Below are 23,354 nucleotides of genomic sequence, written 5' to 3' on the forward strand. Positions count from 1 at the left end.
GTAAGCTTGTACATAAAAGATCTAAGCTGATATATATTCCCTGCAGTCCATTCTTAAATAAAATAAAATCTAACAATTAAATAAGACACCATTACAGAAGCCTCAAAAGTAATACAAGGTGGAATAAACTAGAATCGGTCACGCAAATGATTTTAAATCTCCGGGAGAAGATCACACTCAAGCCTTCATTATGTAGTTACAGATAGGTAGCCGTGTTGGTCTGCCATAGTCAATATAAAAAAATTCCTTCCAGTAGCACCTTAAAGACCAACTTAGTTAGTTCTTGGTATGAGCTTTCGTGTGCATGCACACGAAAGCTCATACCAAGAACTAACTTAGTTGGTCTTCATTATGTAGAAACCATTAAAAAAATGGCACGCCATTCCTTTTCACAAGATGAATTTACAGGTTTATTTCTCAAAGAAATAGGAAAAACCAAGACTCACACCTTGATTTCCCCATTGGAGGTGCATCCTCCCCCCCGCCCCACCGGATGGGTTGTTTTTTGTTTGTTTTTGGCAGAAGTATTCTGCAACATGTCACTGATGCAATACAAGTGAATCAGTGATGGATTTATATGGAACCGTTCGCACATCTTTTTACTTTACTAGTTCTGCAATACTTTCTCAGTACTACTGCATTATTGCGATCTGGGGGACACTCATACACTACAGCACAACAATAGCAGGATAGAACACCCCACCCCCTGAATGTTTGCATTGTGTTACAGGGTTTTAGTAGGAAGCTATGGGACAAGTACTGATGGGAAACAAAGACAGTCTCACCAACACAAAATGTTTTGCAGGTGCAAACAGTATTGGAAGCATATAACCACCCCAATACCATCATGAGCACAAATCATCATGAATGCACACTAACAGGATACCTGGATGCCTAACATTTGCCAAACCGAATTAAAACATTTCCAATGTCCATTTTAGAGATGCATTTTAAAAATGAACATAACAAAACTACCTGTTCATAATATTTGTGTACAGGATTACAAAAAGGGGTGGGTGGGTTTTTTGTTTTTTTTTAAAGTGTGCAAGGTTGTAAATGTTTAATATATGAGACTTTCCTGCAGTGACACCATTGGAAATGTAAGCTGCAGGAGATAACTTACAAATGCCTCCAGTTCAAATAAATTAGTGCATAATTGAGTCTGGATAAGCAACAAACGAGTTAGAGCTGTTAGATCATAAATATAAAGGTGGCTGTTATTACAAGTCTCTTACATAATTACATGTATAAAGTACAACAGAATAAGCATAAACATTGCAGTTGTCTCTAGAATTACAGCTAAACACATTAAATAGTTACAACTCATTACCATACAGAAATGCTCAAGAAGTTATATATTTAAAGCAAACAACTGTCATTTTTGTCAGGACAGTTGTTTTATTTCACATTTCTATGAACCTGCAGCAAATAGATAAAAAACAAACAAACTGGCATTCAGGACATCAGACAATTACTTACTTGGTAGAAACAGAGTAGAATTGTTCTCTAAATATACATTCAGTGCCTGCCACTGTTATACTTTTGACATCTTCAGCATTTATGCCCAAATTAGATCCCATTATGGTCAACAAAATTCCACCGCTCAGCGGTCCATTACGTGGTTCAATCTGAGCATAAAGAAAACATACTTAAAAAGTCACAACATCATTTTAATAACCAACCAGCAGCTTAAACAGTAAGTTCACAGACTTGAAGGAGGAATACAAATGTTTGGGGTTTAAATTTGAGTTTTGGCCAGAAATCTGGAAAATTTCAATTTTTATTCTGGTTGTAGTGGATGGGCATGCAAACTCTGAGATTATATATCAGTTGAACCCTACCGCTAGTGGCAAGGGTGGTTAGGAAATCTTGACATTTTAACTCTATTTGTGCAGTTTTTGGAATAAGGAGTTCTTGCCCTTTGTCAGCTAACAAAACCTGACTAGCCTTAGAAGTCATTCAAGTTTAGTCTGCCACTGTATAATAGCTATAGTTCAGTGATTTTTCAGAACACCGTTGTTGCTCTAACACCCTCCCAAGACCCACAGGCATATATGCATGCACAAATGGTTTGTCTATGTTCTCCCATAACTTTATATCTCCTGTGTTAAAAGCGTACAGTGAGAGCTCAGCACATGCCTCTGTACCAAAAGGGGCATTTTTCACCCTGTCAAGTTTTCAGAACCACCTCTTTTGACTCTAGAACAATAGTTTTTGTACTGTTGTCAATGTGGTCACCTTGGAACATTTAGGTACTTCCTGAGAGCAATGATATTTTATATCCTATGGAGTACCACCAAGTACTCAACTGAAATATCGAATTGGTCTTTCTAAGAATTGAAAGGTAGAGCGCTGCAAGCCTTTGTGTTTAGGCAGGGGGGAAAACATCTGCTACACAAGAGTTTCATGTCCTAGGGGTATATTGAAGACTTCCACTGATATTTATTTTTCCCCTTTAAGGGGAATGATGCACGGTTTTTTAAATATAAGATTTTACTATGAGGATGTATTGCAACAGAATTATACCTGTTAAGGGATTGTGGTAAAAGGAGAGCAGTGCAGAGTGCCTAGGGATGTAGATCAGGAATGGCCAACTGTGATAAAGAAATACCGTATTTTTCGCCCTATAGGACGCACTTTTTCCTCACCAAAAATGAAGGGGAAATGTGTGTGCGTCCTATGGGGCGAATGCAGGCTTTCGCCGAAGCCTGGAGAGCGAGAGGGGTTGGTGCGCACTGACCCCTCTCGCTCTCCAGGCTTCAGGAAGCTATCCACAAGCCTTGGGAGCCCGTGAGAGTTCCTGCTGGGCTCCCAAGGCTTGCGGACAACAGCCTGCAGCCCAAAACCTGGGGAGCGCAGTGGAGTGCACCCTGGGCTTCGGGCAGCTCTCCGCAACCCTTGGGAGCCCGGCACAACTTCCTGCCGGGCTCCCTAGGCTTGCGGATAGTAGCCTGTTCTGGGGGCTGGGGTCGGGGGAAGCTTGGGCTTCCCTCGCCCCAGCTCTGCGCCTGGGGGGGGGGGAATAATTTTTTTCTTTATCCCCCCCCCCAAACTAGGTGCGCCCTATGGGCTGGTGCACCCTATGGGGCGAAAAATACGGTAGTGGCAATCCACAGGCCAAAGAGATTTGCACAGAGCTTCTGATCTCCCTTTTCTAACTGGCATCCCTCCCTGCTCTGAGGATGAACTTCAGAGGACTCTGAGGCCTGCCTTACTGCCTCTGTCCCTGAGAACCTGAATTTTCCAACCTATTGGGCTCCAGGTGCAAAAAGTCTGTGAAAGAAGGAAGGAAATGATAAAAATTCTGGCAGTCTGAGATCCAGCAACACTGGTAGAGCTTTCTGTGGACTTTCTGTGGCCTCTTCTGTTATGCGGCTGCCTACTCCTAAAAAATCCTAATTGCCTTTTTTGGGGGGAAAACCCTCGAGAGCCAACTATTTTTTACTGTAAAATGTCAAGTCTAACGCTCTTCCCGATATTATAAAATCAATAACAAGCTGCATCATTTCAAATACCTGACGGAAAATGGAATTCTACTATACTTTATTACAACACCGGGTTATAACTATTATATATAGCATTCCTGCCTAGAGTAACACCTAGCATTTCATCCAGTTTATAACTGTGTTGTGGTTGCCTAAAGAACCCGATGGTGCCTCCTTTTAATAGAAAAAAAAATACCAAAACATTTATTTAGTTGAGTGAACTACCTCTGAAGCAGGTTCCTAACAGGCAGAGATACCTTTTGAGGTACCACTCTGCTTTCAAATGTTCTTTTTAATGTTCTGCTACAAATTTAGAACTATGGAACTCGTTAGATAAGCTGAAGGCCGAAGGATTGCCACATGTCCTCTTTTCCCAGGACATGTCCTCTTTCTGATGATGAGAGAGTTGTCCTAGAGATCCATAGTTAAAAGTAGATGTCGGCAAATGTGTCCTCTTTTTTTCTCTTAAAAAAAAATGGCAACCCTAAGGGGGACTAGACTTGTTGAACTAAAGCGCTTTGGAAAGCCAAAAAATGTAAAAAGCAATCTGGGCAGAACAAGGTATGTAAGGGGTGAAGCTGAAGACTCTCCTGTCTAACCGTAACTGTTTTAACACAATGCCTGAATAATGTAATTGTATTAGCCTGGCTTTCTACCTAATCGTCACTAGCTGCTAGCAATGTACAGTGATGATTATATCATCTCACACACTGGGCTGTTCAGATGCATTCTTGGCTTTGTTAAACGGAGATTGTTATGTCTGAACCAGCTTATTGGGTTAAATCAGATGCTATGAGGAAGTATGGAGAGCAAAGACAGACCAGCAGTATGTCCACACGTCTCGTAAAGTTCAGCCCCTTAGTGGTACAGGAAATATAAGACACTATATCCTAGGATATAGTTATGTAGCCTTTTCCTTTCGGTTTCTTTAGTCCAAAAGCCAGTTCTAATGCCCTACGAGCACAGTGATTATTCACCACCTGGATCTTAAAGAAACAGACACGAGTCTCTTTACTATGGGACTTCACAAGTTTGCAACAGCTCCTCAGAATTCCATAAATGCTTTGCAAGCTGACTTGAGTGGACTTCATGCTATGTTATGAATGATGCAGAAATTACCATAGTAATGACTGGAGGAGGGCAGGTGGTAGTGGGAGCAGCACACCGGCCAGTGTAAACACAGCTGTCGTCACACCAGACACACCGATACGCAGGATTAGCTGCGAGACACAAGCTGCAGTCATTCCGACCATAGGAACAGCTGTATAGAGTCACTGTAAAAATGGAAAACAAATCATATGCATGTTTCTAGTGTCAGTTACTATTACACCACTCAGAGAAATTCAAACCCACATAAATCTTGAGGTGCACCCAACAGGGCAGCGTCATTAAGGTACAATCATGGCGCTCAACAAATACCACAATCTGTGACTAACCACCAACTCAGCTGCTTGGAAGGAGGACTGGGGAGGAACGGGAATGCGGAGGGAGTGGACCACCCTATTCCAGTAGGGTGCCATCACAGAGCCCCCCGACAGATGCTGCACACCCCTCCGCATGCCACGCCCCCACAGGCAGTGCGTCACACCCCCAGAATGCATGTCACGCCCCTGCAGGTAGCACACCACACCCCCAGTAGCGGAGCATGCAGCTTCGCTACTGGGTAGGAGCAGCCCTGTTCTCCTAGCCTGGACATTGTCACCTGCTCTCGAATCTGATCCTGGGTGCAGGAGGAAGGTGAGTGTTGCTTTTTGCAAAAATGTGAGAACTGCCATGGACGGAGAAGAGAAGAAGAAGAGTTTGGATTTGATATCCCGCTTTATCACTACCCGAAGGAGTCTCAAAGCGGCTAACATTCTCCTTTCCCTCCCTCCCCCACAACAAACACTCTGTGAGGTGAGTGGGGCTGAGAGACTTCAGAGAGGTGTGACTGGCCTAAGGTCACCCAGCAGCTGCATGTGGAGGAGCGGAGATGCAAACCCGGTTCCCCAGATTACGAGACTACCGCTCTTAACCACTACACCACACTGGCTCTTGTTGAGTTGCGGAGGAACACAACTCAACAAGCCTCCTCCTGAGAATATTCCAGCTGCCACCAGATCAGCTCTCCAAGGAAATAACTGTGCAGAAGCAATTTTTTCCTCTTCCTTCCTGCCTACCCTGTCCACACACTCCAGTGTGTTATGCATTTTAGAGTGTAGACTTGAGGGCATGGCACTCCCTCTGTATTGCGTGCTGTAAGCTGCTCTGGGAGCCCCTCCTTTTTCTGTGCAAAAGGCATAGAAAGGAGCATAAATGCTGCAAATAAATAACGAATGAGCGACGCAATCTATCTTCGCATCTTATCACCTTTCTGACTTTCAGTAATGTAGTTAAGTGTCCTAGCCACACAGCTTCATCAAATTATTGACACATTAATGCATTCTTAATGATTACTGTAATTTGCAAAGGAAAGTAAGATAATGGGGGAGGAGGGCAGAAAGCAAAATAATGGGGCCCTTCAGTTTTGGTTTTATTGCATTCAGCGGCCTGACCAGGCTCATGTACAGACAGACCACCAGATCTGGGGTTGGAAAGAAATTTTGTGCAGATCGAAGTGGGAGGAGACCATGGAAGCTTTGTTGTTGTGTTGCCTTCCTGTGCAGTGCAAGTGTAGGCTCCTATGCTTCAGCCATCTAGTGATACAGTGGTACCTCGGGTTACATTCGCTTCAGGTTACATACGCTTCAGGTTACAGACTCTGCTAACCCAGAAATAGTACCTCGGGTTAAGAACTTTGCTTCAGGATGATAACAGAAATTGCACGCTGGCGGTGTGGCGGCAGCAGGAGGCCCCATTAGCTAAAGAGGTGCGTCAGGTTAAGAACAGTTTCAGGTTAAGAACGGACCTCCAAAACGAATTAAGTTCTTAACCCGAGGTACCACTGTACTTGCTTAGCAGATTAGCCTTTCCGCAGACTAGCACATTTTTCCCCTGAACTGTCAGGACGGCAAATAGTCGGGCGGTTCTACCTTTGGCAGGGGAACTGAAAAATAAGTGACTAGAAGAAGTTCCTTTGTTAACAGTAGATTTAGATCTAGCTGAGATGTTATTTCAAATGAAATACACATGGGTTGAAGGGCAATGAGAGTTGCAGGGGTGCTATGTTTAGAGGTTTTTCAATATGCAAGTTCATTCTTGTCTGGAGAGCTTTCTAATCAATCTCAGATGTCTGGAGCAAAAACAGATAGCTATTCATAGTTAACTTTAAGATAAACAGACCACACTAAAGCTTCCAAAAATTCAGAAACTTATTGTTGTGCCGTGAAAAGCAGAATTCAGACAGCGTAGTGCAATAATATATATTCATATACACACCAAGATGGTTCAACTTATGCCTCCATCCAAGGAGTCCTGCAGCAAGGACCAAAGGTTGATGGATGGGGTCAGAGACCAGGATTGGGAGGGCACTGGGGAGCACTGGAACCATGATAAAGGATGCCCTGCCACTTCTGGTTATCATGGCCATGAATCACAGAGAAAAACAGAGCGCCTCTTAAGCCTGTAACAGGTTTGTGTTCACTGAGGGGTAAAGTTAAGAACGGAATTTGTAATATCTGGAGTCCTTCTGAGATCCAAGCCATACTCCCACATGACTGAAGAGCATCATGGCCTAATTCCAGAACACGCAGAATAAATCCAGGGTGCTGTATAATTAGGACCATGAACCAAGTTGGAAGCAACGACTCTCAAGCCTTCGTGTTTGAGCACGTTTTTGATGGGCAGTCAGATCACCAACTTAACTGGAAACAATTAGAGCTCAAGTTTACTAACTAGAACATTTTAGTTCTAAGTAGACGGTGGCACTGTAGGTTAAACCGCAGAGCCTAGGACTTGCCGATCAGAAGGTCGGCGGTTCAAATCCTCGCGACGGGGTGAGCTCCCGTTGCTCGGTCCCAGCTCCTGCCAACCTAGCAGTTTGAAAGCACATCAAAGTGCAAGTAGATAAATAGGTACCGCTCCAGCGGGAAGGTAAACAGCATTTCTGTGCGCTGCTCTGGTTCGCCAGAAGTGGCTTAGTCATGCTGGCCACGTGACCCAGAAGCTGTATGCCGGCTCCCTCAGCCAATAAAGCGAGGTGAGCGCCGCAACCCCAGAGTCGAGCACCCACTTGCTCAGCATGACCCACTGTGTTTATTCAAAGTAGTTAAACTTGCTAGCTGAGCAGAAGCTTGGTTATTTATTAAATGTGAATCAGAAACTTGGGTTCTGTTTCCTTTTTGTTGCAAGACATAATCTGCTTACTGACCCATTCAAGGTAATACGCTCGTATACATGATGCTGAGCAGCAAGACTTCAATGCTTGTCCTGCAATCAAAGACTAACTGGATGGAAAACTGAACAAGGTTGACCAGGGCTGGTCAAGGCACTGACCACCAGAGACTAAGCACAAGATGGCAATCCTTCCTGTAATGTGCAAGAGCTTACCAGACTGGTAGCTGAATCTTCTGGAAACAAGACTGAGGGTTGTCCTGCTCAGAGCAGACCCACTGAAAATAATGGGCACAACTAAATTAGGTCCACTAGTTGAAATGGGTCTAGTCTGAGTACAGTGGTACCTCGGGTTAAGTACTTAATTCGTTCTGGAGGTCCGTTCTTAACCTTGAAACTGTTCTTAACCTGAAGCACCACTTTAGCTAACGGGGCCTCCTGCTGCCGCCGCGCCGCCGGAGCACGATTTCTGTTCTTATCCTGAAGCAAACTTCTTAACCTGAAGCACTATTTCTGGGTTAGTGGAGTGTGTAACCTGAAGCATATGTAACCTGAAGCGTATGTAACCCGAGGTACCACTGTACAGTGGTACCTCAGTTTACGAACTTAATCCGTTCCGGAAGTCCGTTCTTAAACCGAAATCGTTCTAAAACCGAGGTGTGTTTTCCCTAATGAGGCCTCCCGCCACCAGTGCCCTTCCACCGTTCAGATTCCGTTCTTAGACCGAGGTAAAGTTCACAAACTGGGACACTACTTCCATTTTGTGGAGTTCGTAAACTGAATCGTTCGTAAACAGGACTGTTCTTAAACCGAGGTACCACTATATAACTTAGTGGGATACAGCCATGTATCCTTTGCTACCGTAGGCTGGCTTAGGGGGTTTTGTCAGGCTGTGTGGCACACACACGTTTGTCTTCCGACACCCTGCTGTCACTGCCTCAGTATATCTAATGGCAGGGCCAGCCCTGACCGTAACAGCTTATGCTGAGCCTACAAAGGCTGGCATATTGGGGCTGGAAAAGAGAACTCATGTTAACCAATGTGATATGGCAATTAATCTGAGAAACCCACATTCCCCCAATTATTTTCCACAAAGTTACCAACTTCAACAGATAGGAAATATTTAAAAAAAGAGCAAGAAAAGGAAGAATAAATGTTTTCTCTCTCCTGATTTATCAGCTAAAATAAGAAAAAAGGCTCTGCTTTTTTTAGGTAAAGGTAAAGGGACCCCTGACCATTAGGTCCAGTCGTGGCCGACTCTAGGGTTGCTCTGGCGCTCATCTCGCTTTATTGGCCGAGGGAGCCAGCATACAGCTTCCAGGTCATGTGGCCAGTATGACTAGGCCGCTTCTGGTGAACCAGAGCAATGCAGGAAACGCCGTTTACCTTCCTGCCGGAGCGGTACCTATTTATCTACTTGCACTTTGACGTGCTTTTGAACTGCTAGGTTTCTGCCTTTCTTAGCCTTACACTAATAAGATTATTACCTGAATTCTTGAAATTAAAATTCTATAACATTTAAAGAGGCTCTTTATTTAAATGCATGTTAGAATGTTTTCCCCCAAGTGGTATACCTATATATATGTGTGTTTGTGTGTGTGTGTGTGTGTGTGTGTGTGTGTGCGTGTGAGAGAGATATTTTTCAAATACATCTACTGGCCAGTGCCCCAAATCATTTAAGTGCCTAGGAATATGGGGTTAGCCTGGCTTCCAGAACAGTGAATTTGTCAATCCATAACCCCTCAAGCCATCGTCATGCCCTGCCCTGATCTCTTTTTTATAGATGGTGTTAGGGCTGCCATATTTCAAAAAGTGAAACTCCAGACACAAAAGTTGAAATTTTTTAGTCCGCCCCCCCAAAAAAAGAGTTTTTGAACTATTTTTAATGAAATTCGCCAAAATCTACACTTCTAACATAGGCTCCCATACATCCGGATTTTCCCAGACATTTCAGCAATTTCCACCCATACACTGTTTATGAGGGAAAAATACCATGTAAGTCCAGAAAATTACAGACATATGGCAACCCTAGATGGTGTGAATATGTATAAGCCAAAGACCGATGGTGGATACATGCTTTTGAGGGAAGTTTTTTGTTGTATTTTGATTCTGGCTAAAGAATGTGCATTCACACATTCCACATCTGAAGCGAGCAGTGAGGTACTACTGGTTTGACTCAGAAAACAGACTGATGGAATCCAATTTCAGAATTCTGGATTTTTTAAAGTATACCAGCAGCTAACCAGAGAGACTGCTGTGTCTGACTAACTGATTCAATTTATATTTTTCATCTATATGTGGAGAACTGAAAACAACGTCTGCGTCTGCAAAAACCAGCACTCAAACTGCCTCCAAATTAGATTTGTAATGTATTGAAAGGCAAGCTCTCCAAGTCACACACAATACAGCGGCGGAGCTCAAAGTGTTAATCAGTTTCGTTACTGATCAGGTTGTTAAATGTACCAGCAGCAAACCAGCCATTAGATTCCAACCCTTATCCATCATCTTTAGGTACTAGCTGTGAAACCATTGATAGAACAGGACAAAGGATAAAAGGGATATATTGGATTTCATACTGCTCTAAGTCTCCAGTGGCTATAAAAATACATTAAATGCCAATGCTACTTGGTATTCTCTAAATGTGTTACAGAAAGAAAGGATTCATTTATATTTGGAAATTCAATAATTGCTCACCTTCTCTGTAGTAGCAACCAGAACGACCAAAGTAACTATCTTTCAAAGTGTGGTGCACTTAAATTCAGCTCTATTAAGGGCCCACAAATGGCAAGAAAGTGAAAAGGGGAATTGGGACACCACTAGTACAAAAAGGTACTTCTTCCCCAGTTCTTTTCAGCTTCTGCTTTTCATAGTAAACCACAGAGATGAATGTGGGCAGAATGGACATAAAATTAAGCTGCGCCCTGCTGATACCAACCAGACTATGAACATTAATCAATTAAAGAGAGGGAGAGGGAAAGTGTATATATAACATATGGATGGATGACTTTGGGAATATAACAGAGCATCACTCATTTGTTAAGATGAGAAGTGTTTTAAACGAAAATAACGTCTAGTCTAGACTAGGGTGGGATGACAGTCAATTTCTGGTCCATGCCAATTTTGTATGTGCTCATTAATAACTTTGTTCCATCTCATTTCTGCAATTTTTTTTTTAAAGTTACGCTAAAAACTGAAATATTCCTATTGTACTTTCCCCATATAGTATTCATTTGAGTAAACCACCCTAAAATGCACATTATGTTACACTTTTTGAGCTATGTCACAGAATTTGGAGAGATGAAAAAACTCAAGGATACAGTGGTACCTCGCAAGACGAATGCCTCGCAAGATGGAAAACTCGCAAAACGAAAGGGTTTTTGGTTTTTTGAGTTGCTTCGCAAGACAATTTTCCCTATGGGCTTGCTTCGCAAGACAGAAACATCTTGCAAGTTTGTTTCCTTTTTCTTAAAACTGTTAATACAGTTGCAACTCGACTTCGAGGAGCAACTCATAGCATGCGGTGTGGTAGCCTTTTTTGAGGTTTTTGAAGACTTTGGTGATTTTTGAAGCTTTTCCAAAACTTTTCCGACACCGTGCTTTGCAAGACGAAAAAAACGCAAGACGAAAAAACTCGTGGAACGAATTAATTTCGTCTTGCGAGGCACCACTGTAATGGCAATCCAATCCAATCCATGTATTACTTTGTGAACTGCAAATCAGGTTGGTTCGCTTAAAATGAAAGACTGGACAAAATCCTCAAGCATCCCTATAAAGTTTAGAACCCTTTCTGTAATTCTTTCCATTTATTCCAGGTTACTCCTGCTTGAATATGGCTGACCAAAAATGGATGAAGGGTAAGGTTGCCAGTGTGCTATTCAAATGTAGAAACACTCTGCAGTCCTTACTGGAAATGCCATATCAAATGCATTCTAGAATATCATTTGTCTTTTATGTGGCCACAATACATTAGAGGTTTGCAGTAATTCTATACGGGAAGATGATGTATATTGTTTGGGTGGGAGATATTAGCATTATAGGAAAAGAGGAGAGGTCTTGAACAATGATTTTCATTTGCAACATCCATTAAAAAGTAAATCTATTAAATACAATACCTAAAGATTGATTTGTAGCTGTGCAAGATTGATCAGCACAGCCAACATTAGTTATAAGTGTCACTGAGTCACAGTAATAAGCAAAAGGATTACTAAAAAGCATTTTGAAGGTCATGCCTGGTTTCTTTCTAGCGTAATTAGTCATTGTGTATGGCAGTGTTTCCCAACCTTTTTTGGGCAAAGGCACACTTGTTTCATGAACAAAATCTCGAGGCACACCACCATGCCAGATGGGGAAAGGTCACTTTTTACTTATGTAAAAAAAAATAAAAAAATAGTAACAGCATAGAAGGTAATGGTTATCTCTTTGATGTCTGATGGGAGGGCATTCCACAGGGCGGGCGCCACTACCGAGAAGGCCCTCTGCCTGGTTCCCTGTAACCTCACTTTTCACAGTGAGGGAATTGCCAGAAGGCCCTTGGCACTGGATCTCAGTGTCTGGGCTGAACGATGGTGGCGGAGACGCTACTTCAGGTATACTGGACCGAAACCGCTTAGGGCTTTAAAGGTCAGCACCAACACTTTGAATTGTGCTCGGAAAGGTACTGGGAGCCAATGTAGGTCTTTCAAGACTGTCGTTACGTGGTCTCGGCGGCAGGTAGCAGCGCTCACAGCTTACGGACTGCACCGTGTAACAGGTGTCTGGCCCAGCAGCCTAAGGCGGACAAGCCACTGAAACAGGCATTCAGAATCCATTCATTTCATAAAACCTGCAGGGCTCAATCTCTGTGTTTGTGTATGTGTGTGTTTCTGTTTTGCCCAAGGGTCTGGGGGTGGGAGAGAGCTCTTTAGCATGATGCTTTTAAAACAATTAAATTATCAACAAACAAACCTGATGATACGAATAGCAACGTCAGGTGCTACCGGGGGGGGGGGGGGAGAAGGGGGCCTACTCGGAAGTAAATACTGCGTCCAGGCGCAATTAGCGCTGATTCAAGGTGCACCAAGACTGCCTAAAAACCTCACCAAAGATATGCAACAAAGCGCTTCGTTGCAGAGGGGAGAGTTTGTGCATCGTGGAGGCTGGAGGGCTTCTATTCTACATGCGGGGGTTGGGGGGGCGAGGAAAATGTGCTCCGTGGGGGGGGCGGGGAAGGCAAGAAAAGGAGCTGAGCTCTAACTATAGGCTCCCACGCTTGAGCAGGTGGGGCGGACCACCCTCTCTCCTGGAGGAGGAGGAGGAAGAGGAGGAGGAGATTCCCATCCACGGCGTGGCCTCCCGCTCTCCTGAACGGGAAATCTCTGCAGCCCAAGACTCTCCGCGAGGCAGCTCCTCCCTTCCTGCCTTGAGCCGCCGCCAGCCGCGCCCCCCTCCCCAGTTATCTGCTGCCTGCCAAGCCCCGCCCCTCTTCATTGTCCTCCCCTTCTGTTTATTCCCCTTCCTCCATCCCTCGCTTTTTTCCCTCTCTTTCCTTTTTTTTAAAAAATATTTTCTCTTCCCCTTCTTTTTTTCCACCCTTTCTTTTTTCTCTTTCTCCCCCCCCCTCCCGCCCTCCTGGGTTAAAGGATTTGAGCAATGGGTCTGGAGGTGGAGCTCGTCGGAGGATTAGCCCGACTCGCCCGCCTCCCTCCCACGGCACACTAGGCAACGTCCGGCGGCACACTAGTGTGCCGCGGAACACCGGTTGGGAAACACTGGTGTATGGACTTCTCTGCCTGCCAGGAAACACACTGGTCGCACTGGGCCTCTGCCTGGACAAAAATAGTTGCAACATTGGGACTGTAATCAGAAAAAAGCCCAAAGTTAACTACAGTGGTACCTCGGTTTAAGAACAGCCCTGTTTACGAATGATTCAATTTACGAACTCCGCAAAACCAGAAGTAGTGTCCCGGTTTGCAAACTTTACCTCGGTCTAAGAATGGAATCTGAACGGTGGAAGGGCACTGGCGGCAGGAGGCCTCATTAGGGAAAGCGTACCTCTGTTTAAGAACGGTTTTGGTTTAAGAATGGACTTTTGGAACAGAAAATGGTAACCGAGGTACCACTGTAACTGATCTAAAGCAGAGAAGGGGCAGAAGAAATAGCAGCAGCACAGAAGAGCAAGTCTTGGCTGACTCTAAATGGAGTGATAGCATTTGACTCTATAGAAAAAAGTGTGGCCTTTTATTGGCGTGCTTGACGCAAAGCTTTTGATTAAAACTATACTGTGGTCTCGAGATCTTTTGCAGAGATGCAGCAGTGTTGCAGAGATGCTTCATAACTTTGGAGAAATTATCAGAAAACTTGAAGAATTATCAGAAAACTTGAAGGATGGATTATTGGGTGGGTGGGGGGAAGCTTTTTCATACCCAGCAAGCAAGCCAAGACAATACATATTTAAGTTCACAACAGTAATATTCATTGCCTATTCAAGGCAACATTATTTAGATTTTTTTTAGCTGATGGATTGCTAATTACAGTCAAACCTTGGTTCCTGAATGGCTTAGTTGCTGAACAAATCGGCTCCCGAACGCCGCAAATACGGAAGTAAGTGTTCTGGTTTGTGAACAGTTTTCAGAAGCCAAATGTCTGATGAGGCTTCTGCTTAAGCGCAGCCAATCGGAAGCTGTGCCTTGGTTTTCAAACAGTTTCGGGAGTCCAACGGACTTCCAGAATAGATTAAGTTTGAGAACAAAGGTACCACAATATGCAATCATTAGAACAGTGAAATGCTTTAAAAGTTGCATATATAAGATTTTGGTACTTTTAATTTCCCTTTCCTGTACTATGTACTTACCAATCAGTTTGCTATCAATCTTGCCTTGATCCGTCTTGATGTATAAGCTAAGTGGTAGTGTTTCGTTTTCAACATGACTCTGAAGGGAGGAGAAAAGACAATGGTTATCTCCATTAGAAATCATCTTATATCTTAACTCACTCATCCCAAATCAAGTAGCTACCTACTTCCTGTGGGATGTAAACACAGGAGCAGTCAATGACAACATTCCTAGAGTGTACATGTTAGAACATGGGGAGGGATGTCTGTCCAGCAAGCAGGTAAACTTCCTGGGGACGGACTTCCTCCGCATGTGACCAGAGGTGGGTGTGGCCTCACCTGTGCAGGTAATGACAAAAGCACAGGGCAGGCAGCCATCTCTCTCTCTCTGCCATTTTCCTTCGATGAGGAAACATCTAAAGATGCCCTCTTGGCTCTCAGCCAAGAGAGGAGATAAGGTCTATCTTGCAACAAGATAGATTCTAAGTATATGTAACCTTTTTAAGCCTGTCTGCCGTCTGGGATCATATTGTGAACAGATCGTGAGTAAACACTTTTATACTTTTATAAAGACTGTGTTGTGTCTTGCATTTTAAGAGGGAACAAAGGGGAAATTACCAGAGTAATTATTATATAGGTTCTAGCGAACTTGTGCACACGTTACCGTTGCGAACTTAAAGGGGAATGTCTATAAACTCTGCTGATATTTTGGGAACTTGTTAGCACAAGTTGGATAAGGATATAATCCCACAATATATCCTCTCCTGCACCCCAGAACATTCCCACACTTCCAAGGTCATATTGTGAAAGCTGTATCTTCAAAATGATGGCACAAATAACAACAACCACATACTTCTACCAGGAGATGCATTCATACGATTATAACACTTGTCAGAACAACGATAGTTGTAACCTTTCCCAAAGAATGGGAAACAGATGAATGTAACAGAAAATGATTATATATGTGTGTGTGTATATAATAATATCTCATTTTCAAAAGACACATAAAGGGGAAATGCAATGTTTAGTCATGTTTGCAGTGGGTGTTAAACAAATGTATCTTTCAAAGAACTGAGAAAATTTGAACACAAACACACATTAATGGCTTTCATTCTAAAGGTACAGGATGCATTAGTGGCGACCACAGCAAATCGCCCTCTCCCTGTGAGCAAATTTTAACAATCCTGTTGTGTCCCTTATACGTTTGTCCAAAGTATAGATATATTTTTGACTGCCTCAATAAAAGTGAATGGCAAAAATTGGAAAATCTCATCAACATTCACCAGCAAAGGCCAACAATCTCAACAACAGCACAGATCTTAACATTTCTTTATCTTAGGTCTATCACCAACATCAAGTCAAAGCCAGCTTGTTTCATCTCCATCCTCATAATATATTGGCCAGCCCAACAAAATGGGACAATGGCTTATGTGCCTGATAATCATCATTAAGCCAGTACTCCAGAGTTTAGATGTAATGGGAAACTTTGGCTTAACAAAGCCGATATCTCTGTGTCAAAGCTGGCAGTGGAGGGAAGGAGAGAAGTCTGAACACAACCAACATGTTGACTGTAGGAGGTGGAAAGGTGAGCTCATTGCTCAGCCTTGAAGAAATCAAGAGAGAAAGTGATCTGTAAGCACCCCACCCCACAATTTCTGATATTTACCGGTTGGATTTGAAAAAAGAAAGTTCCATCAGATGCTTTTTCCACTTTGGTCTCAAACTGAATGTGGTTATTTCCAATTCTGAAATCGCTACCCTGTAAGAGAAAGATATTGGACTTAGAATACCAGCACTAGGCAAACAGTAGCTCTGGAAACAACTAGATCAAATTGACAGCCTTAATCATTAAACTGGCAACCACAACTATAACACAGATAGTGTAGGCTCTTTAGGCAGGACATTTTCTGATGTTCCAAATAGATTACGCCAAACGATTTTTAATCAAAAAGAGATGGAAAGCATGCAAAACATTTCCTCTAAGTGCTTTTCCAAAGGCAAGGGAAGGCAATATTAAGGCCTGTGCCCCCCAAATCTCATCCTTACTTCTCAGAAAAATCAATTCACAGGGAGCTCACAATTTTGGGGAACAGCCTTGGTGGACTGTGGCTTGATCTCGCCAACCCATCTTAAGGGCCTCTCTGTACCCATGTCCTGAAGATATTTTTTCTCCTGCACTTGTCATCACAGGAGGAGTCTAAGCCCAACTCAGTGACTCCACAGTGCCAGAAGGAAATCACTGTGAGAGGGCACAAGCAAACTTTGTGACTGACAGGACTTGGTTTGTGTACAAAGTATTAAAATTACTACCACAGGAGTACTTAAAGCAGGAATAATTTTGCTTGGTGCATTTTTAATCCCACATTTCTATTTATCTTCACAGCCCGGTGAGGTGGGTTAGACTGAGAGACAGTGACTGGCTCGGTGAGCTTCATGGCTAGGCAAGGATTTGAACCCAGGTTTCCCTAGTCTAAGGCCTATGCACTAGCCATTACCCCACACCCAGGAAGTGCAATATAAGCAAAGGGAACTCAGATGCGTCATAGTGCAGGTATAGGGTTCCAGGCCCCAATCCCATCGCTATTCCGCTTGAATCTGAAGCTCAGTGAAGTTCACTCTCTCTCAACCTTAGCTAACAGGAGAGCTCTCAGGAAAATCAGAAACAATACAATAGCTACAAAAACAAATGATTTTAAAATATTTTGTTGTAAACTGATTTTAATGTTGTCTTTTTAAAATGGCTATAACCCATGCTAGGACCTTATGGTGAAACACAGGTTAGAAATCGAAATCATCATCATCATCACTGCCACAACCAACTCTGCACTACCAGTTTGTCCAAAATGATAATTTCAGCTCTTACCAAGATCTAAAAATCAATCAATCAAGCTTCTATAGATTTACAAACACAATCTGGAAATTAGAAAGAGCTGACAGTGGCATTTGTAAATGCAGCAGGAATTCTCTGCTTTCCGAGAAAGTGGCAGAATTCCCAAACAATAGCCAAGTATGAAGCAAGAATGAACTAAGAAGAAGCCGGTGGAGAAAGCGAAAGTGTAGTCACAAAATCTGCATTGTATGTGCTCTTAATGCTATTTCCCCAGCCAAAATAACCAACTTATGAACTGCCAAATGAGGAATTCCTACATTTCAGCCATGTCACAGTGCTCTTGAACACACAGCAGAAAGAATTTGAGAAAGTCATTAAAAAGGTAGCTTGCTGAGAGGTTGCCGCAGAAAGACCTGAGGTGTCCCAACCCAAGAATAATTTTTTTGAGGGAAGAGTTGATTCTCTGCCTTTTCTTCCTCTCCTTGCCTTACTCATTAGTGTGGGAAACAGGGCAAGGCAAACTACAGAGAAGGGTGGCAAGAAATGTCCCAGCACTCTTTCACTTTCATTCCCTTGCTTTTCATATTGCCCTTCTCAGGGGCGAGATACTTCTCCACAATACGACTAGGATGTATTTGGAAAGGAACTCAAAGTGTAAGTTGGGTTACTGAAGAGAAAAAACATTTTAATTAAAGAAATTTCGAGCAGGTAGCAGATTCAGGAAGCAAGGCGGCACGAAGGCTCTGACAGGCTCTCAGGCAAGAGAAATGTTGATGTAATCCAAAATCTAAAGTTCAAGAGAAACTTTACAGCCCCAAACAGGAATGTTGCAGTGATTTTAAAGGGGTGGTCCTGGACCCATGATGGTGCCACTGAATAGTTTTGATCGGGAGATTAAATTGTAAAGTATAAAGGTGTCTAGGTAGCATGCTAAATTCTAGATTGTTTGGCAAGTGGGAACATCCCTCTCTATGTTCTATTAATGCAGAAAGGTTTCTTCCATTAGCAGATCCTGTTAGTTTGAAAGGATGTACAGTGGTACCTCGCGTTACATGCGCTTCAGGTTACACGCTCCGCTAACCCAGAAATAGTACCTCGGGTTAAGAACTTTGCTTCAGGATGAGAACAGAAATTGTGCTCCGGTGGCATGCAGCAGGAGGCCCCATTAGCTAAAGTGGTGCTTCAGGTTAAGAACAGTTTCAGGTTAAGAACGGACCTCCAGAACGAATTAAGTACTTAACCCGAGGTACCACTGTACTACTGCTACTATATTGCTTTCTACAACATGGAGGCCACAGTTGAATGGATGACTGTAGTTGTTCCATGCTGTTGCTAAATGTACTTCTTCTGGCGCTACAGACAAAGCACCATCAGAACAGGACACATTAAGGAATAACAAATCTTTCACAGAGCATCCCTGCACATCACTTCAAGGGTACGTGTGGGCACAGAGGGAACAGGATTACATATGTATTCCTGTTTATAGCTCAACACAGCTGCACTGCACCCACACCTAACCTTTTTCCATTTTTTCCTACTGCAGCCATATCCATATCCTGTAATTAAAACCGCACAAATATTGATTGCTACATCCAAGATGAGGCATAGGAAGCCCCAAACTACATTTAGAGCAGCTGTCCATTAAATGCGAAACACTAACCTCTCAAGGGCCTTTACGACAGAGACCGTTGGGGAATGAGCAAAGCCTCTCTTAATGGACTATTTCATAATAATCTGCATTTCACATAAAAGTATCATGCTGTCCCTAGGCTATAAACATAGACCAACAAAGCTCCAGGAACTGTTACGTTCAAGATGCAACTTCTCAAATACAGCTCTTCTGATACAGCCATTGAGGTACAAAGCCAAAGAAGGTGTGGTGGAATTTTCTAGAAGGAATGGAGATGGCTGAAGGAGGAACAAGATGAAGAAGGAGCAGAAGAAGGGGCAGACTTGGTAGCCTTTCTGGACATCTGGGAACACCCTCATTATTCTTCATGACTGCAAAGACTATCCTATTCCCTTTAAAAATGTGGCTCTTTTCTGGGGGAGTATTATTTGGTTGTTGTTTTTATTCTGATTTATTATGTTGTGATCTTTTCTGTGAACCGGCCTGAGATCTCTGGATATAGGACGGCATATGAGCTCAATAAATAATAATAATATTGTTTCTCCACACCAGTGAACCGTTTCTAATCAGGAGACCCCGTACCCCTTCATCCTGGAGAAAAATGGGGCAACTATGACAGCGACAGCTAAAGAGCAGTTTAAGAACCACTGATTTAAGAGACACACATATAATTCGCTTACATTACACATGAGAGATGTTTCGCAACACCAAAAATGTTTCAGCTTAGCATGGGGAAGGGAGGAAAAGTAAAAACAGTTTTATCATCCCTGACAAATGTCGGGGGGGGGGGAATGTTTGGCAACAGAGCGAAGCTATAAAATACGGCAGACACTTCAACAAAAGATATAAACTAGACAAATACGTTTCTCTGCTCATTGTAACGTTAAGTCAAATGCAACAAACACGACAAGTAAATCAAAGAACAAAAAGCATACATGTTCTTAATTATTTACCCACATCAACTGTATAATATTGAAGACTATTGTTATATTTGTGAAATATTTATGAAAGCAAGCTTAAAGAAATCATCAGTCTTGTATGCAAAGAATTGTTCAATGTCTATTTAGAACTGTGTAACGTTTTTTGCACAAGGAGTTTGTAAACAGCAGACTTCAGAAGAGGACACTGTTCACGAACTGCTGAGAGGTATATAATATTAAAATATATTCAAGCACTTTGTGAAAATTACCTCATAATAATCCAGATTCTTTCCTTCAAAAGATACTTTTGTTGAGACTTCCATGGGTATTATTTTAGGGTTGGGATCTAGAAAGTGTGGGCATTTTTCCGCCTAGGAGAAAAAAACAAAACATATTCATATGCAATTAAAACTAGAAATATTATATCGCAAAACATCTGCACCTACTTTGGACAATTGAATTTTTGTTGTTCTGAAGATCTTCATGCTTAGTGACAGATTTGATTGCAGTTTTTCAAATTAGACATGCTAAAAATGACTGCAGCATATGCTGAACTTTCATTCCCATTCTTGAAATTCCTTTCCAGCCATTTAAGTAAAACAGCAAAATGGACTGAAAAGAAAACATTGAACGGCTTCCCAGTCACTTCACTCCAATATTTATTTCCATTCCCCACCAAGGAGTTAGAAAACCCCCAGAGTTCCCCGTCCCCCTGAAGTTACTTTCAGATTGTTGCTATTCCTTTCCGATTTATTTACAAAAGACAAAACAAAACAAACAAACAAATGAAAATAAAGTAGAAAACACCACTTAAATACAGTGGTACCTCTGGTTACGAACTTAATTCGTTCCTGCGGTCCGTTCTCAACTCGAAACCATTCTTAACCTGAGGCGTGCTTTCACTAATGGGGATTCCGGCATGCAATTTCCGCTCGCATCCCGGGGCAAAGTTTGCAACCAGGAGCAACTACTTCCGGGTTAGTGGAGCTCGTAACCCGGTGTTCGCAAGGAGGACGGTTTATAACCAGAGGTATTGCTGTATTTAAATAAGATCTGTTCATACTACTTTTAGAGGTATTACCATATTTTGCTGAATCACATCTGTTTTTGAAGAAGAGTCCTCACAGGTATGGATTTTCCAGTCCCACTGGCAATTCCATCTACTGCTTGCACAGGAATAACACCTGTATGGATAAGCCAAAAGGTTGAGATTTGTTGTTCCTTTCTTCCCTTTACAAGGCTTCCTTAGAATTACATTTCATATAGCAATAAATAACTTCCACTTTTTCAGAGAACAAAATTGTATTGTGGATTGTCAGCTGCCACACAAACAGTCCAGGGATTGTCTCCTGGGTTTCCAGTTGAAACAGAGTCACGAGTTTCGCAAGAATGACTTAAAAGTCACAACCACCACAAAGTAAATGGGAAATTCAGAAATCTGAAAGGAGCCATGTCCCTGAGGTGGCCATGTCTTTTATTTAATTTATATATTTTATTTAAGACACCACTTAATCATTAACATTTCTAATCACGGGAAGTGATATTGAAAGTTGGTCAGCTGTGGCGATACTTTCTCCTCCCATGGTAGACCTGAGAAGCATGGAAAGCTCAAAGGAAGTGGTTTGAAACCAAGATCCAGAAAGTACTCTGGATATTAGAACATATTTATTACTAATACAATCCAGGGACTCATAAGTTTCATTTTTGGGTGAGTGTTCCTTAGTAAATGAAAAAAAAAACCCAGTATGTTTGTGCCCCGAAGTGTCAAATTGACAAAACAATGATGGACAGAAGAAAAAGAAATCTTAGATCAGGCATGTCCAACTTCATAGAATCATAGAATCATAGAGTTGGAAGAGACCACAAGGGCCATTGAGTCCAACCCCCTGCCAAGCAGGAAACACCATCAGAGCACTCCTGACATATGGTTGTCAAGCCTCAAGTAGGCTGCGATCTACTATCCAGTATCAAAAATTGGCAGCAATCTACCCCAGTCTCCCATCGTCATTCTTCAGCAAGCGTTTCTTTCTCCCACCCCCTCCAAAGTCATTAAAAATTATTAAACAAACAAACAAACAAACAAACAAAGGGGTCTTTATTTCACAGATACAGTAGTTATGTTTGGATATCATCATGGCAGAGCCAAATAGTTACTAGATGGACAATTAACTAAACAAATGAGAAAAGTCAAACGATATTTAGATATTAGGTTTCACAGATCTGAGGAGCCAGTTGGAGCGCACCAGGCTTCTCACTCTCTCGGCCTACCAAAACCATGGGTAGGCAGACTAAGGCCCGGGGGCTGGATCCGGCCCAATCGCCTTCTAAATCCAGCCCGCGGACAGTCTGGGAATCAGCGTGTTTTTACATGAGTATTTAAAATGCACCTCTGGGTTATATGTGGGGCCTGCCTAGTGTTTTTACATTAGTAGAATGTGTCCTTTTATTTAAAATGCATCTCTGGGTTATTTGTGGGGCATAAGAATTCGTTCACCCCCCCCAATATAGTCTGGCCCTCCCCCCAACAAGGTCTGAGGGACAGTGGACTGGCCCCCTGCTGAAAAAGCTTGCTGACCCCTGACCAAAACCAATCCCGCGATCGATCAACATGTTGGGCATGCCTGTCTTAGATATATTATATCATCAAAGATCAAATGCAGTAGAATTAAGACATGGTGAACGCACAATACGGAAAGATGAAGTATGGCAGCATGTTTTTCGTAATATGCTTTGTGGAGCCTGATGAAAGGGAAGCAAAAGTACTGTGCAAATAAAATAGGAACACTTAGTTCACTCAAGAGACTTCACTATTATAATATTTGAATGCACGTTGGGTTTGCTGGATAGGATGGAGAATGAGGTTAGGCAGCAAGATACGTACGGTTCATTTTCAATACGGTTTATAGCTTCTCCACAGTCATAAAAAGGATATGTACCCGATGCAAGAAATATATTATCACCAAAGGTCAGACGCAGTAGAACCAAGACATAATCTACAAAAAAAAGAGAAAAAGAGAGAGAGATTGCTTTGCGTGGGGGTGCTTTATAATGAATACTTCTTGGTAAATGTTAATGCCTATCCAATACATTTCTTGAAATTGTGGGGGTTAGTGTGAGAACCTTCTGTTCACCCTAAATGAAACTGCATTAAACGTCCAGGAACTAAATGGAAGAAAGAAAAAGAAAACCTGATAGAAGTATGATAAAATGTTTAAAAGTCCCCGACTATTAGATCAGGAAAATGCTTATTCAAAAGGGACAATGTATTCTACAACTGAAAAATGCAAGTCAGAAAAACCAAAGAAATTAAGGCGCATGAATTCAGAAGATGGTGGTTTTTTTGTTTTTTTTACACTGTCAGGGTGTGCAATTTATGAATCACACACTATGAATAAAACAAAAGGACCAGTATGTGTTCAAAATAATAAGC

The 23,354-nt window shown here is 42.4% G+C and overlaps 1 protein-coding gene across 3 annotated transcripts in view; it reads right to left on the minus strand.

Annotated features, from left to right (window-relative positions):
• Positions 1 to 23,354, minus strand: part of PLXNB2 (plexin B2) — a 351,580-nt gene that overhangs the window by 55,038 nt on the left and 273,188 nt on the right. For all 3 annotated transcript variants that reach the window (XM_083463227.1, XM_083463229.1, XM_083463228.1), the window contains exons 10-16: positions 22,806 to 22,917; positions 21,006 to 21,108; positions 20,194 to 20,295; positions 16,211 to 16,303; positions 14,566 to 14,644; positions 4,605 to 4,759; positions 1,480 to 1,628 (exon numbers count right to left, since the gene is read on the minus strand). In XM_083463227.1, coding sequence (XP_083319353.1) covers positions 1,480 to 1,628; positions 4,605 to 4,759; positions 14,566 to 14,644; positions 16,211 to 16,303; positions 20,194 to 20,295; positions 21,006 to 21,108; positions 22,806 to 22,917 — 793 coding nt within the window. The remainder of the gene's footprint in view (positions 1 to 1,479; positions 1,629 to 4,604; positions 4,760 to 14,565; positions 14,645 to 16,210; positions 16,304 to 20,193; positions 20,296 to 21,005; positions 21,109 to 22,805; positions 22,918 to 23,354) is intronic.

This window comes from Podarcis liolepis (genome assembly GCF_965112155.1).
Source record: "Podarcis liolepis genome assembly, chromosome: 10".
In the NCBI taxonomy this organism is placed as follows: Eukaryota; Metazoa; Chordata; class Lepidosauria; order Squamata; family Lacertidae; genus Podarcis; species Podarcis liolepis.